General features: G+C 40.1%; 1 protein-coding gene across 1 annotated transcript in view; it reads left to right on the top strand.

Annotated features, from left to right (window-relative positions):
• The window catches only part of SLC6A2 (solute carrier family 6 member 2), a 1,123,441-nt gene extending 1,107,307 nt beyond the window's left edge, over window positions 1-16,134 (top strand). Inside the window, exons 14-15 of the mRNA XM_085639971.1 lie at window positions 2,442-2,513; window positions 10,379-16,134. Of these exons, the coding sequence (XP_085496097.1) occupies window positions 2,442-2,513; window positions 10,379-10,402 (96 nt within the window). The 3' untranslated portion in view covers window positions 10,403-16,134. The remainder of the gene's footprint in view (window positions 1-2,441; window positions 2,514-10,378) is intronic.
• The last annotated feature ends 1,603 nt before the right edge of the window (window positions 16,135-17,737 follow it).

Here is a 17,737-nt window from a genome sequence, read left to right as displayed (position 1 = left end):
TGCAAAAATCACCTTCAAAGAACTCCACTGGCTACCAGTAAAGGAGAGAGGCATTTGTAAAGCGATGTGCATAGTCCACAAAGCCTTAAATGGCTTAGAACCGAGACTCTTACAGGATAAATTCACCCACTACAAACTCGCGAGGAAGCTAAGATGGTCTTCAGCTAAACTCGTCTGTGTACCCAAGTTTAGGACAACTAGGGTAGGAGGGGGAGCCTTTCAAGTTAAGGCAGCAAAACTTTGGAATAAGCTGCCTAGCCCCCTCAAAACAGACGGAAATTTACTCAGCTTTAAGAGGACCTAAAAACCTGACTCTCCTAAATAAATTAAATTATGTCAGTGCCTGCCTCTGCCAAAAAAGAGCAATGCAGAGCCCACTAGCTGTGGTTTTTACTGTTGAATGCTGATTGCAGCAGGATGCCTGCCAGGTCATAAAAACAATCTACAGGTCTTCCTCCAGGAGCAACATCCATGCATCCAGAAGGACACCCCAACCCTTTTCCCATTTAAGAAAGTCCTGAAGACCCACCTCTTTAAAGACCACCACTTCACGATGCTTTAACAACCCACCTCCACTCTCAGAACCCAGCTTCCCTTTCATTCGTCTTTTGTATGCATCATTACCTTCTTCAGTCAACCCTCCATGTTTTTTTGCTAGTTACGCTGTGTTCTATACCACCCAATTCTTGTAGCTTGACTATGAGGTTTGTAGAGACCACACAGACATCTGCGTCTTGATCTGCTATGAGGATATTTCATGCACGAAAATGCTACACCAGATCAATAGTCATATTGTAACCCAGATATAAGGAAATAGCCATTGCTATGTCCAGGACTAAAAGTAATTACAAATTCATAAGCAAGAAAATGGCACATGTTGCAAGACTATCATTAGTACAGAGGATGGACTTCTTGCAACTTGGTTTCTCTGGTATGTAATTCGGATGATAGTCAGTTTAGAATCTAACAAGTAGAGGCACCATTCCAGAAAAGCAGCCATAATAAGTAACAATTCTTTATCAGAGATTGTATACATGAGCTCTGACGTTCATTTTCTGAAAAAAAACGCACCTCATATGAAATATTTACATTATTGTTTACATGTTAACAATTACAAGAAAGTTCAACTTGCTGCAATGTGTTTCTAATAATGTTTACTATGGAGCTGAATGTCCCAGAATACATAAATGATGTGTTGTATATGTGTGCCTACACTTGGGTAAATTTTCATGTTTTCTTCGATTTATGGAACTCCAATGAGTACTCCATGAAATTCTATGTATACTGCATGGCCTTATTCACAAAGGTAAACCTACACTTTTGTGTAAGTTTACATTTGTTTGGAATTCACAAAACTGCACTTTAATCATAAGCTTACGAGTGGGGAGGCTCCGAAGTCGGAGATGGAGAACTCTGCACATAAAAGATATGCTATGCCTATCTTTTAATATGCAGAGTTCTCTGCCCTGATTTCAGAGTCTCCGCACTCGTAAACTTACAATTAAAATGCAGTTTTGTGAATTCCAAACAAACGTAAACTTACACAAAAGTGAAAGTTTACCTTTGTGAATCAGATGGTAGATTATTAGGTATGTTCATACACCCTATACTTATTTTAGTCATTGTTCTTCATCAGCACTTTAGAAGTATCCAATGTTTATCCTGTATGGGAAAACCCATTTGAGTAGCCACTCTATATGTACCACCATGAAATATCAGGAAAGTGACATACTAGTGCATTTCACATGAATACATTTTAAAGTTGTTAAGAAAATCTGCAAAATGTTTAAAATAATCAAGAAACGTGAGGGTTTTTGGGTGTTTACCAACATTTTGACAGACAACCGCTATATGAATCATAGAATTTCAGCCCATGGTGCATTTACATTTCACTATTGGTCACAAAAATGCTTGTGAAACCCTTTACATTGCATGTAATCCTGACAAATGGTTTGAACCAATTGTGTACCGCACTGAGTAGTACTTCTAAAGTCATGGTAGGATTCTATTCTTACTAACTATGATCATATCTGTATTCTAACAACTTTTACTAAGACACTAGTTACAAAAGTACTTCTGAGCATGGCTTTTTACCCTCTCATTTTAGAGAGAACCATCACACCATCATCGTCACAAAGTGGTACGTCTACTACTATCTACTATCTAAATAGCAGAAAACACCCTTAACCTATACTCAATCAACTAGACACTCATAGTTAAACCCTGTTAGACTGTGTCATCTCACATTATTTCTGTCATTTAGATGAGGAATAAAATAAGTAAAATTGTAGCAACATTATCTGGTTAATCTTGAGCATTGTGCTAGAAAGCTTCCATTCATGCTTGCAAATATTCAGGATCAGTGTAAACGTGATTACATTGCTACCTGTTTAAATTCCCATGTAGTGTCATAATTTGCCTTAATTTATTTTGCTTTTCAGAGATTAGCATATTGCATCACCCCTGAAAATGAACATCATCTTGTAGCACAAGGGAATGTAAGACAATTCAAGGTTGGTAATTGTGATCATTTATGAAACAGAAAATAATGATAATTTTAGATACTCCTTTTTTTAAAGACAGTCTGAATGCAATTTGTGATTCTAGTAGGAGCTCCAGTCATACCTAATGTCCATGCTTACACTTTGTTGTGAATCTCCATAGTTCCTGCCAACCACAGAAGACAATTCTTGTTAGAGGAGATCTCACTAGCTGAATTGGCAGAGCTCCACTTCTTTTGGCAGGGTTTGTGCCATATAAAGTCACATACATATTACCAGCAGTGTATCGACTCTCATAAAACATTTGGCAATTGTCTGTGGCTTCCAATGCAGCAATGGCATTAAACTTAAAGTGGAACAGGAAAAGCAATAGATCAATGGAACAAAGAAGAGGTGAGTGAAGTTGGAGGCTTGCCAATGGGTCTATGCAATGTGTTGTACTGCAGTGAATTTATGGAATGTTGAAGCTTGATGAAATGTATGGAGGTTTGCATACGTGGGTTATGGTGTAACCATTACTTACCTGGGTGCAGGTATATGGATTTCCATCTGAGGCACTAATGATATTCGACTGCATGCACTTGGGGTGAAGGAAGTGGCATGGTGTGCAAAGGATAATCCTGGAAGATCGACCAACCCGGCCTATTTAAGGATTACAAAAAAGGAGTTTACATGCTCTGTAGTGAGTGAGGTGTGTACTTGTAAGACAACACAACGTACACAGAGGGTACTGTGTAGGGAAAAGGGAACCAGAATTGTGCCACAGGCTAACCTCAAGCACAAGTGCATGCAGAGAAGGAGGGCACACAGGACACACAAGCCAGGTACCAACAGGCATATAGTGCCTGTATATATTCAATGATCTGTACAATACATTTTGCATTGCTGTTGCATTTGGTGCGACTCATATCGAAATTCCTTTAGTACAGCACACTTCTTTTTTCAGTTACAATCACCACAATAGATGGTGAATCACATCTTGCATTAGTAAGGGAGTGCATGATATGCTGAGACAGCAGCCAGTTTATGTGAGTGTTCATTATTCAAGAAACAAATACAGTGTATACAGTAGGGTATGTGAAGAAGTAATGGGACTAGCATGGAGACTAGGGGGCATATTTATGAGAGGCTTGCATCACGTTTGCACCACGCAAAGTGGTATATACTTGACAAAAGCCTTTGAGTCAGATTTATGAAGCGCTGTGAATGGCTTCAAAAAGCCTGGAGTAAGGCAACGCACTGCAAATTGATGCGTTGACTTACTCTGCGCAAGGGAGACAATCCATGGGCATTGCGGTTGGTGTTCCCACATAACACCCATGTTCTTTTTTATATATTCCCAGATTTACAAGGACTTGTAGACCTGGAAATGTGGCAAATCTCATGCCTCCCCAGGTGAGGGGAAATAATCCTAGTTTTTTCCTCTTTCTATGTGTGCTGCATTCTTCAGCACACATAGGTAAAATAAAAAGCCTCTCAGGATTGTTTTTGTGCAAGAAGGTAACCCTTCTGCACTTAAACATTCCTGTATGCAATGGAGGAACCCTTTCATCATGGTTGAAGGGTGCCTGCTTTGGTTCTAGGTTGCCAAAATGGGGCCAGCACAGGGGGAAAGGACAGGAATGTGCCAAACTGGATGAATATGGTGCATTCCTGGCTTTCACTGTGACATAGGGCAGTGCAGCAAGGTTCCTTCCAGGAACTCGACATGTGAGATATAAAACGTCTACTGGACGCTGCTCCAACGGTGGACAGGAACTTGAAACCACAAAATGTGGATGTTACCAATACCACTGCCATGGATAACATCTGCTCCTGTCCACTTGCATCCATTGAAGACAGAAACAAGCAGTTACAATCATATTGGTGTCATGTGGGAGTCTGTGAAAGGTATCAAGAAAAATCAGGTTATTCATAGCTGAAGTTTCAGCTCATAATCTCCACTCCAGCACATAAACATTTTTATGTGAGTGACTGATAGTGCTGGTATAGAGATTAGAAGGACTTTCCATATGTCTCTTGCCACATTCAGTTTTCAATTATTTAACAGATCATGCCATGAATATCCATATTTCTGGAGTAGGGGCCAGATTTAACAACATATTGCATCGTTGAAGCATGAGCAAAGTAGGAGAAAAATGTGTTGAACCATTGTATGTGCAATGTACAGCACACATAGAAAGTATGGAAAGTTCTAAAGTATGCCCGAGCAGAGTATATTGTTCTAGGACAAATCCAAATCCCATGCTAGACCTTCTACCCCACAGGGATGTTTTTGCTATCTACAATCTGGTTGAATGTCAAGATGGTTGTCCAATCCTGTTGTGAGGTAATGTAAAGGCATGCAATAAACTAGTTCACTCTAGTCTTTTTTTTTTGCCTGTCCAGCCAAAGAGGTATTATGTTCCCTCTCTCCTGGGCATTAGGATATTGCTGATTGAAATAATGTGCTGCAAGGCTTCTACCAAGTGAGTCAAAGCAAAATGGAAAATGAAAAAGGTGCACCCACTGCAAAGCAATAAACAAAAGAAATACCCTTGAGAATAATTTGACTCATTGGTTGTTGCATGGGTGGAAGCAGGTTGCTTTTGCCAATGTGCATATTTTTGATACACCTGCCACTCCCATGAATTTATACATGGGGAAAAGGAGGATGCTTTGTTTCTGTGTTTCCCTATCCTGTGTCATGGCATGGTAATAAAGGTGATGAATAAGGTAATTATCACATTGCTTTGTGTGGGGTCCTCTCACATACGCTCTCTGACTTCCAGCAAGCCGACATACTGCCTGATTACAGAACAGCAATCAAGGAACATGTAGAATTGGCCAAGGACTCAAATTAGTAGGAATTTAAAACCCAATCTGATGGTAATGCAGGAGTTTAAATTACTATTTCAAAAACGTCCACTTTATTAAAATAGTCCTTTACCTGCCTAAAGCCTTTAGTAGCCCGTTATAAGATAATCCCCAACTTTCAACCTGCTGGGAGGTATGACTTGCTCTCATGAAAGGGAACAAAAGGACCTTGGTTGGGAGGAGGTGTGACTCCTCTCAGGATTGACTAGTGGAGGTGGTCTCCCACTGTACAAGTTTCAAAGGGGTGGTGCCAGTCACCAGCACATGTAACTCACACCTAGGCCTGCCCCAGCCATTGTCTAAGTAGTCAGCATGGCACCATTTCCAGTGGCGGTAAAACCTTTCCCAGAACTGCTCTTGCAGGGGGAGGTCCTTTTTTCCCCAGGCACACCACAGGTACCAAGGGAAAACTTGTCAGCCTTTTTTAATTTTGCCAGAGCAGGACACTGTGAGAGTGTTTATGGTCAAACCCCAAGGACATTATGTCAAAGTGGGAGGAGTTTGCTCCTGGCAACATTTTTTGTATTAGTGAGGGAGTCACACCCCACTTACAAACTAAAGCCAGGAATAAAAGTGGGACCCCTGTATACCGTCTTCAGAGCACCTCTGGGCCTGTGCAAGATTGAAAAAGTATTGCACCTGTTGAACCCTGACTACAGAAGGAGGACTGCACCTACCGTATCCTGTGAAGAGAGAGCCCAAAGGCTGTACCTGCGTCCCCATGTGCCCAGGACTGAAGAGTGGTCCCTAAGGTTAGTTTGTTAGCCTCCTGTTAAGCTCCAGGAACACAAAAGCTACACAAAGCCCTTGATTTTGCTGAATCCTACTGACAAGTTCCATCTGAATTTGCCTTGGACCCTACTGGTGGTTTCTGGGGGATTGAGTTCTAATCAGCAAGTGGTGCCTACAAGATCCTGGCCATTTGGTTCGCCATGGAGTGTACTCTTTTCACCCAAGGATTGAACAACTGGACACTTATAAACTTTTCCTAAACTGTCTCTAAAAAGAAACAGAGGGTCCTATTGGATCTCTGCTGAAGCCACAGCTGACGCATCGCTGGATGGATTGAACTGGCAATGCAGTTACTTGCATCAAAAGTGACCATATTCAATCTCTTAGTGAATGGACTTCACTAGGAGATTGCTACCCTGCATCTTTTGAATGCTGGGCTTTGTTCTGGAGAACAGTGTATCTCTTGTCATAAAATGTCTTTCCCCACTACTATCTAGTAAAAGACATCTCACCACAGGATATTTTTGTCAGACAGCCATGTCTTCAGAGTGAGGAATTATCATTATTATGTCACTATAATCAACAGTTTGTCCATTAATAGCTTAGTCATTGTCATAAGCTTCTCCATATTGTGTCTCCCTGAAATACATATGCTCACAATAGGAGGTATCTTTTGAAATGAACAACAAAGTGATGGAAGGAATACATGAATTAATCTCAGCCAATGACAGTCACTCAGTCCACATTCCAGACCATCCTTCTTCACCCACCATTCCACTATAGACAGAAACCAGGGTTGTACAACTCGACCTTGTTCCAGCTCCAATAGGAACGGTCCAACCTGAGCTGCCAGGCCAGGTGGCCTCCTGATGGAAACACAACCAACTCCGGACAGGTTCTTGCCTATTTAGGACTCAACCTTGAGTCCTGTGGAATAGTAAACACAGGACCATGCCTGGGCATACTTATAGCACTTATGGAGTCTATGGCAACAAACAACAAATTGATGAAAGGAATGTTTGAGTTAATCTTAGCTACTAATGATTGCTATTGGCTGCATTCCAGATAATTGGTTTTTGCACACTATGGCACTCTAGATAGAGGCTAGCTGTATTCAAACCAGTCTTGGTCTGGATCCAATAGGAACTGTGGGAAACTAGTTCATTGGTTTAATGGGGGGGTGACCCCAGTTCAAGCAACAGCCACAATCCTCATCAGTGTGAACCACAAAAGTCACTAAATTAACCTGTGCTTAACCCTCTCGTACCTTGGTGCAAAAGCAGTCAGGCTTAACTTGGAGGCAATGTGTAAAGTATTCATGTAGCACACAAACAGTAACAAAGTGAAAACACAACACAAGAAAAATCCCTCACCAGTTTGATAAAATAGAGTACATCTTAATAAATTATTTGACACCAAAATGACAGAAATCCAATCGGTAGAACTGAAGATATGCAATTTTAAAGTTTAAATGAAAATAGTGCCAAAAAGCACAAAGCACCAACTCTGGTTATCTGGTTGTGAAATTCTGTGTCCAGGATGCATCGCATGGTGGTAGTTCTGAAGAAGCTGTGGTGCGCCAATGTGTAGTCCTGCATCGTCATCGAGTATGCCTTTGATGAAAGGCTTGCAATCCGGAGTCTTGCGTCGAGGATGCGTCACACAGCCACTGTTCTGAGGAAGCTGCGAGGCTGCAATGCAAAGTCCTGCATTGTAGTCAAGAATGTTGTCAATGAGGGGCTTGTGATGCAAAGGCCTGCCCCAAAGTTGAATCACAAAACTTAGTTTCAAGGAGGCTGTGTGCTGCAATCCAAGGTCCTATGTAGAAGATATGTTGCTCAGCAGCGGTTCAGATCTGGCTGCGAGGAGTTGAATTGTGCTGTATTGGTTGTGTTCACAAGACCACAGTTCAGCTGGCAGAGCACCTTCAGGCCCACTTCCAAGGATCCAGAACTGGGGTGGCTCCCCTTCGTGGGTAGGAGTCACAGCCGACAGAGTCCAGATGCCGGTTTCAAGGTGAATGGAGACTTTTCTGTCCCTGAGGTGCTGATCAGAAGGCCAGCCATCTAGCTCTTGGAGTCACCCTGATGGTCCCGGGTCTAGATGCAAGTTCAGTCCTTCTTACTCAGCCAGCAGGGCGGCAGTACAACAGGGGAGAATAGTAGAAGTCCTTCATGCAGAGCATCACAGCAGTCCTTTTGAGTTTTCCACAGGGGTTCTGAAGAGTGGGTGTAAGGATCATCTTTTTTACCTGGGGCCTCCTTTGAAGTAGATGTTTCTAGAGAATTCCTTTTGAAGTGCTTGAAATTTCCAGACACCCCTGCCCTGACTCCAAGCTGGTTAGATGACCAATACAGGGGTGACAAATCCTTTGTGTGAAGGCAGAGCATAGCATATTTAGTTGCAAGTGGGGCTGTGCCCAGCTCCTCTCCACCCCATCCTGTCAGTTGATGGCCCATTCGGTCACATGTAATCCCTCTATTGTGTGGCTGTATGAGAGGAATAACCAAAGTCCAACTGTCAGCTACACCCAGTCATGTGATCAGGGAACAGCTTGCATGCACCAAATAGTTAGGGAAAGAAAATGACAACTTTCTAAAACTGGCATTTTCAAAACTGTCTCTTAAAATCTGACTTTACCATTTAAGATGATCATTAATTATAATTTCTCAGACACCAAACACGAAAAGCATACCTGTTCCTAGTCAAAGGTTAGCACTTATTAAATGTAATAAGGTAACCCGGTGTTATCCTCTAGAAGAGATAGGCCTCACTTTAGTAAAAAACAAATGTAAGAGTTTTTCATTACCAGGACATATAAAACTTAAAAGTACATGTCCAACCTTTCAATACAATGCACCCTGACCTATGTGCTGCCTAGGGCCTACCTTAGGGTTGACTTGTATGCAATACAAGGGGAGTTTAAGGATTGCAAGGGGGTTACATTGCCAAGTGGATTTGGCAGCTTAAAACTGCCTACAAACTGCAATACCAGGCCTGGGAATTGTTTTAAGGGGCTACTTAAGTGGGTGGCACAATAAGTGCTGCAGGACCACTAGTAGATATTTACAGGCCCTAGCTATATGGTATACCACTGTATTAGGGACTAATAAGTAAATTAAATATTCCAATCGGGTATAAGCCAATTTTACCATGTTTTAGTAAGACAGCACACACATTTAGCATTGGTTAGCTGTGGTAATGTGCACAGAGTCATAAAGCCAACAAAAACAATTTCAGCAACATAACAGGGTGAAGGCAAAATGTTTGTCGGAAGACCACCCTAAGACTGACAGGTCCTCCAGGAACAGAGATATGAACTAATCAAGTAATTCCACATAAATATACTGACCATTGTGTGATATGATGAATTCTTATCCTTAACCAAATTGAGTACAGTTTCCATTTGGACCTAGTCAGGGTTCCTCATCCAATCAGGTCTATGTCCCCTGAAATACCAAACTTTTCCAACCAATTCCACCAGCTGCATTACTCTTCAATTAAATGTACGTGCTGTGCATGGTGGGTGAATAAAAGGGTAGTGGCAGACATCTGCTCTGCAGTGCAAGCAAGGTCTTCAGATGATCATTTTTCCTCCTGGTGGCCCAACAGATTCACAGAACGTGCATCTGTTGGTCTGCAGGTTGACACCAAATTAAGCCTGTTAGAAACTCCAAGCTCTGGAGACTCCCCAGATTTCCCACTTCGCTGCATTGCATGTTCTCATCAGTACCACATGAGTGGTACCAGGGAGTGAATCCCTTGGGTTCCAAATTTGCTGTGGATATTTGTGCACCATAAAGAAAAGCAAACCTAAGTAGAAATAGAGCTTCTAAAGGACTGGAGGTAACATGGAGGTAACATGAGTCATCTCACCCCTCACCCGGACTCAGGAAGTTTCCAGAAATTCTCCCTGTCCTTCCATCTATGTGTGGTAGGATATGAGATTGCCCGGTGCTCCCTGCATCTCAGGGTGGCGTTGATGGCAACTGCCTTCAGCTGAGTGGTATCTGGTCCAATCTAATCTTTCTCCACCACTCAGCATTGTAGAATTGGGCAATGCATACCACTAACCTATTCTAACAGGTGGATGGTGGGCAGGTTCCGGTTGGCTGGAGAGTAATGTATAAAAAAATATGAATTGTTATCTCCACCTGGCCGTTGAGTTTAGGGAAAAGGGTGAGGGACCTTGGTGAAGGAAGTATTGAAGGACTAAGGGCAAACTCAAGGCATTGTATTGTGCGACTTGACTCATCAGAGAAATAATAAATGTTTGCATTCCTTTACAGTTCAAACACTGGATGGCCATATGACAGTGGATTATTTGACGGACACAAGCTAAGACATCAAATTGGAAGTTTCTGAAAGCTAAGTTCAACACACACTCAACTGTGTTTGGACAAGACTGGTGAGGAGCCTATTTGGGAGAAGAATACTCTTTTATTTTCCGTTTTCAATACCTCTTTTTTATTACCTGTTTTTTGATGAACATGTTTAAAGACGTTATATTTGTTTTGGTTCTTACTGTCACAAGATTCATCCTTGAAATACAGCTGGTGACATGCTTTGGTGTAGATGGAACGATGGTCATGGACGTGCAATAGCTACAACCTCAGCATTCAAGAAGGGTAATGAGTGCTCTTGTATTTTCATGACATTGGAAAGAATTTAGAGGAATGGACTTATTCTTCTGTATACTCCTGCTGCTTCCTCATCTAAAACGAAGATTGTGGCTTGCAAAGTGTTTCCATATCTTCATTTGCCTTTGGAGAAGACTGCTGGACACTACTCCTTAGGGTGTTTTTTTCTGTACCATGCATTACTGAACATTTATGAGAAGTGGAGACAGTCAACGTGTGTTGAGTAGGAGTCATACATTTTTGTGATATTTCACTTGTACACACCTTGGCAACTGTTACTGCAAACTGTTCCTGACCTCACATAATGATAAGTAACCAACCTTTGCTGTGTTTTTGTTTCAGAATATGTCACTTAGTCGTATGATCCCATGCTTTTAGAGCCAGACAGCCCTCTCCAGAATGTCTACAGTTCCTAAGGCAAAGTTGTCAAACACATTGGTGCTTTTTTCTCTATATAGATTTGTTATATAGTCTGAAAAATATTTTGGTGGACTTTCCTGCTTAGCTTTTATTAATATGGTTATCAACAGAACAAATATGTGAGATGAGGAGCTATTGTAGCCTTACTAATTAGAAGTTGTTTTGAGAAACGTAACATAAAGCCCAACAAACAGTATTACCTTTTGTTGGTCAATCAACAATGCTGATGTCAAGCTTTACATGCTGCTAAGGTCCCTCTCCTAAATGAGTCTCTGGTTAGGACATCCTATAATTAAACAAATCAGGTTACAACACAAGTCATACGTTTGTTAAACTTCTTGTACTGAAAGGAAAGTAATGACTAGGTGATCAAACAAACAATATGTGATCTATGATATTGTGTCAGTCATGTCAAACACTGCAGAAAGTGCATTTGAGAGGCCTTCAGCCAATGGTTGTTACACAACTGAATCCAGAAATGCTCTGTAGAGCTATTTCATCAGCTAAATGTAAATCAAAACATATTGTGCATATTTCTGTTTCCAGTGGAAATTATTGATAGAGGACATGACAAATGCAAGCTCACTAATCCAATTTGGGATGGCAACCACGTGGTATTTAAAGAAGCCATACACATTTTCCAAACATCTAACATTTTTTTAATTAATATTGATGTTTTATCCAATCAAAAACTGTTTATATATGTTTAGTTTCGAACTTTTGGTAAGCATTATTCTTACTCAGGTGCCTCTCCATTTTGTGAACTGCCTTGAACCTCTGAAATCTTAAATGATTTCAGAGGAGGATAGGTACTGCATTGTGGAGATCAACTACCATAGTGAAGGTGCAAGATAAAAGCATACTTTTTTTATCGTAGACGAGAAAAGTGTTTGATCTTAATTGAAGAGGCAGTCTTTGAAACTTTGTTTATTTCGTGCCATACCAAGAAGTCAATTACACAATCAAGCCATTCAGACTAATGCTCACTATTTTGGGAAAACAGTTGAGTAGAGTAATACTATAACATCCATTACTGACTATTAGATCCTGGTGAGGACACAACTTTATCCCAGAGTGGGTAGTACTTTGTAGTGAATTCATGTTTTGGTATGAAATTTATTTACACGTACTGTCCTTGGGATGTTGATATGTGTAACAGGTTATTGCTTTTGCCTATAATACTGGGGAAAACCTGAGGGATTTCATAGAAATTGGAGGCTGTAGTTGAATGTAAAATAATGAAAATACTTCCTCAAAAGGAAAGGCTGCTTCCCCTTGTTATTGCAGCATGCATTTCCAGGATAGGACCGTCCCACACCTGCTATGATCAAACTCTATGGAGTTGGTATTTAATCAAGATTGAGTTAGCATCTTATTTTTCTTAAATGGGTAAAATGATAAGCATAGTATCTCCAAAGATCTACCATATTTATTTATTTCTAAATTATTTCCTCCTTTCAAGCCATGGTAACCTCAATTTCCTTCTAATCTAGATGATACGCAGAAATGCAGCACTGCATTGTATATGTGACCGAATAATTGCCCATACATAGTGACACTGAATCCTGTCTTACTGTGTTAACTTGCTGCTCATGATCCAGTACCTTTAAAAACATACCTTTTTAAAAACAATGTGGGGCTTAAATACAAGCTCAGGGTCCAATCATTGCTGTTAGCAAAGTAAAATTTGCAGTGTTAGTTTTTACATTTTTGCATACCTGATTAACATGATGCCATTCATCAATTCACATAAAGGAAAATATTACACTTAGCGACTGACAAAATGTGTCTGGTTATTTTAAAAAATCACTTATAATAATGTGAAGCTGTCAGATTTGGCCATTACCCCATTGAGTGCTTCTAGCCGGCCCATTCCCAACACCACACCCCAAAGAATATCATCCATGCTACAGACTATCTGATTACAAATATAATAGGGTCGGTCCAATCCTCAGAAGCCTGCACTGGCTCGCTCTCCTGCCCCGCATCTCCTTTTTAAATATTTTCCACACAGATGATGCAGGTCTCAACCTAAAACCTAGCTATGATTCCTCTCCTGAAGAGAACCCTTCTTCTCCCATCACAGTGTATCATCCAGACAGCTCTTGACTCACCTTACCCTCTGTACCCCTTCCACTGATTTTACACCTCTCAGCCATATACACCAGTTTTTGGGATGCACTCTTTTACTTTCGAGCCACATTTTCACTATGCAAGTAAAATACATACACACTACTAAAAACCATGAAGGCCTTTTTATGAATAATATGGATTTATCCTATCTATTTTTGGAAAATCTTCTACGCCCAGGAAGAAAACCGGGGGTCATTATCTGTTAAAAGAGGATGCCTTTGTAGATCAGTGCATGCTCCTGTGTTTCCTTTTGGCTGCCTCGTACCAGAGGATTACAATACTTGTTAAAAGGAAACTTTCACATAAACTTCCTCAGTGATCTGTCCTTCCTGAGACATGATGTTATATGGCCTGATGAAGATGAAAATAAATAACCCACATCAGCACGTCTGCCTCATGTTCCTCCCGCCAAGTAAGAAGGAGCTGCAAGTTTTGGTGCGCCAGAGATGACCATCTCGTTTAAAATCTGGGGAGACATTTAGTCTAACTATATAGACAATGGGACATGGTCAGCACCAACATTCCTACATAACGTATAAGTAAACCAAAAATTATCTTCTCAAAATATTTAAATGTATGCACATTTTCAATATATGACATTTCAGAAAACGTTACAGTATCAGACATTAGCTCTTCATCTACATATTATCAAGGATATAAATGTGGAGTTAAGTATAGTAAATCTATACTGACATATATATACTTACCTTTGCAATATTATGGTGGTCGATATTCTGGTCATACTATAAGTGCAGAATGATATTTTGTACTTAATATTCTGCTAGTATACAAGAATGAAGGTTTTAACCAAGTAATGCTGCACAATGGAGACATCCAGCAGCAAGGATGGCTCTTTAACCTCTGTGCATTAATACAGGTGGATCGGTGAAAGATAACCTTTCAAATGTTGGTGGGTATTCAATCCTTACCTAGGAAGCTACTATTACTCCTGACTTCTGAAAAATACATATTTCCTTTCTTTTACACCGGCCATCTATTTTTATATGCAATTAGGTTGCAAGCCAAAAGGGGGGACTTTAAATAATGAATTTTGTACACATTTTTAAAGCAACTGAATTGCTCGCTTTTTATTTTGACCAGTGATTTCAGTACTGGTTTCTGTGGAAGTAGTAGGTTTCAGTATTACCTGTCTGCAGTCTTCACCAGGGTAATCACACTTTTGCCAATATTTTTGGTAGCTGTGAAAATATAATCAATATAGGTTGTTGTATTGTGTAAAGATACAGCCCATAGAAAGTCAGCACTTTTTCGTAAATGCTATAGCGGCATAATATTTTGTGTCAGAGATAATTCAGATTAGCTCATGTCAGAAATGTATGGTGAGCTAGTCTGACCTTGCCTTATAACAAAAACATTATGAGTCAGTAAGTCATGTATATACAATGACTTTTCATATGCTGACAAATGACTTCGAACTTGCTTTAAAGAAGGTACATTCTACATACCTACCTTTGTTTTGTTTGTATTCTAAATTTAATTGTAAAGACCTAAATATGTTTCTTTTATATAACGTTTGTTGCTTACAATTTGTTCTCAGAATTAACTTCTGCACTCTTTAGTTTTAATATTTTTAATATCATTTTCTTTCAGCAATATTGAAGAAATGATTTTCAGCAGGCATTGTCAATGACAGCTGTTGTCAATATACTGTGGAAACAACAGTCCTCAAACTGCCTTAAATTTAAGCCCTTCTTTTCAATCCAACTTTCAATGGAACATTCACACTTCTGTCCTTTAAAATTATGTAGTTGTGTACATGCCTAGTCATATACGTCTAGAACACCCTTCAATGACTAAAATATATTTTTTTAACATTACAGCCGCCTAGTGTGTTTTCACGTATTGCAGTTTGGTTGATGCACCTCTTTAGCACCGTCCATGATGGTTGGGCGATTTGTCTGTGATAAAGCTCCGAATCAATTTACTATTGTGCCATACATGTGATGATCAATCCTTCTTGTCAAATGTTGGGCATGAGGGCTTGTAATGATCGATTCTTGTTGGGAGAAACTTTAGAACCACGCTTCAATGCCCCATTTTGATGACGTTTGCTTGCAAAGGTTGCATTTTAGGAAATACACGTTGATTGTTAAGCAGCACCTGCAGAAGTAGAACATTTATATGTGAGGAATGGAACTGTTCCTGAAGGCTTGGCAACTACAAATGCTACAAATCGACAAGGAAGAAGCTTGTACTTAATTTTGACTTTAGTTGGAATAAAGCAATCCGTCTCTCTTCAAGAAACAAATGTGGAATTTTCAGAAATGCACACAAATCTCTATCTTGGAAGTAACCACCTGGCCAAATATTCAAGAAAACATATTTACTTCTAGAGTGTTGTGAATCCTGCCACAGACACATTGCCATGTTTTTCATATTTTATAAACCATTATCACGTAATATATTTTACTTTTTTTTGTGAATTCGTACAGTCTACGTTCATAAGTGTGTGCCTGCTTGGCAAGAAGGGTTTACAAATCTGTCTACTCAATGTACAAGTGTGAGAAATGAGAAAATGTGCATTTCTTATAAAGGTGTGTGGAAGAGTGTGTGCGTGTATGTCTGTGTGTGTGTGTATGTATGTACACGTCATATAATCTTGTTAAATATAATCAAGTTGTTCATACGATTGGTAAATGTAAAGTCTTCTAAAGTATATGCCTTCTTAGTTGTCATTATGGTCCATGTAAATACCAAATGTTTCAAACTGTATACCATAAATGTTACAGAATATTACAATCTTATGTAGATTACAAAGTTGTGTATAAAGTCATGCTACAACCAACAGTAAATTAAAAAATAAATTATGCACATTACTATAATAAATATAAACAATCAACAGAGGTCCATTTGGTACTTCATTTTTCCTTATCAGCAGCAAACTTTACTTTATTTGGAAGTAGGGTTTCCCAAAATCTTGAGACAGGCATGTTTTGGATCGGTTACAACGTCAGCAGTTCATGAACACACAAACGCCTACCTGTCAACCCAATAAACAATACTGACATTTTCCACCTGCTTTCCCTCCATCTGAGATCACTTTTCTATATGTCATAGTTTGCTATTACAGTAGAAGATCCATCCAGCCGTAAAGACGATACACCGTTCTCAGCAAAATATTGCAATGCTTCTGAGCCCTCAGGGATATCTGCATTTGGCATATACATGACATTTATATGTAAGGCATACACTGATTCAAAAGGATCTCATGGCACTATTGTAGGGTGACTAGATTTTGAGAAGCAAAAACCAGGGCAGGCCAGACATAAAAGTAGAACTAAAGTCTTTTGTGTCAATTTTATGTCTGGCATGTCCCATGTAAATATATATATATATATATATTAACTAAAAAAACAAAGGTTACAGGTACATTATAGTTAGGTTCAGATTTTACACACACAAAACCATATAAATTAAGCAGTTATAGTTAGAGTTATCTCAAGTAACTATGACTCATGCCTCCACCATGCACAGTGTTCCTATCAATAATCTTACAGCAAATGCTGCAGTGATATTATCAATGATGTCAGAAGATGTTAAGAGTGATGTAATAAGTGGGGTAATTAGCAGTGCATGATGAGGGTGCAAGTTATAGTTACTTGAAATAACTCTAAATGCTGAATTTCTGTGGTTTTCTGTGTCTAAAATTTGAACCGAAATATAACATCCCAGTACCCTTTGTTTTTTTAGTGAACTTCTAAGGTTTTTTTAACTCTATTTCCTTACTATAATGTACCTGTAAGCTTTGGGCTTTTAAGTGAATTTCTACTTTTTTCAATGCTATTTCCTAACTGTAACATCCCTGTAACTTTAGGGTTTTTCTTGTGAATTTCTAGGGTATTTTAAATGTAAAGTAATATTTAATTACCATACGTTAGTCCAAACCTACCCCGCACATGTTCTTCAGTCTTGCGGCGGGGATTATCTACAGGGCCTGGCTGCCAACTCCCCAAAGGCAGCAAACATGGCCCAGGGGACCCCATCCCTGGATCCGGCAGATTTATTTAGGGAAAGGGATAAGTGCCCCCCCACCTGTGCCCACCACTGTATTTATGTGAAAAGAGAAAAGCAGGCCCCCTCCCCTGGCCAATTTCTGCCCCAAGAACGCCCTCTGATTTCTGTCCACAGTGACCCCATCTCCGGGGGCTCAGAATATTATAGAGAAGTAGGGTGCATGGAGCTCCTTCCCTGGGGCAACATTGGCCACAGGAACCACATCTTTTTGGGTCTGTACAATTAGGAATAGAGAAGGGGGCTTCGTGCCAACCTCCTGGGCCAATTCTGGCCCAGGGAACCCCATCCCCAACGGAGAGGAAACTCGTAATATGCTTGGCAGGGCCAAGGCGGTCCTGCCAAGCTTATTATAGCCTCTGCCCACCACGCCATCATCAGGGAACGGTGGTTCCCTGGCGACAGCGGTGGTCCCAGGGCCGT

Source organism: Triturus cristatus, chromosome 12 (genome assembly GCF_964204655.1).
Source record: "Triturus cristatus chromosome 12, aTriCri1.1, whole genome shotgun sequence".
NCBI classification, from domain to species: Eukaryota; Metazoa; Chordata; class Amphibia; order Caudata; family Salamandridae; genus Triturus; species Triturus cristatus.
This window is presented reverse-complemented; position numbering and strand designations above follow the sequence as displayed.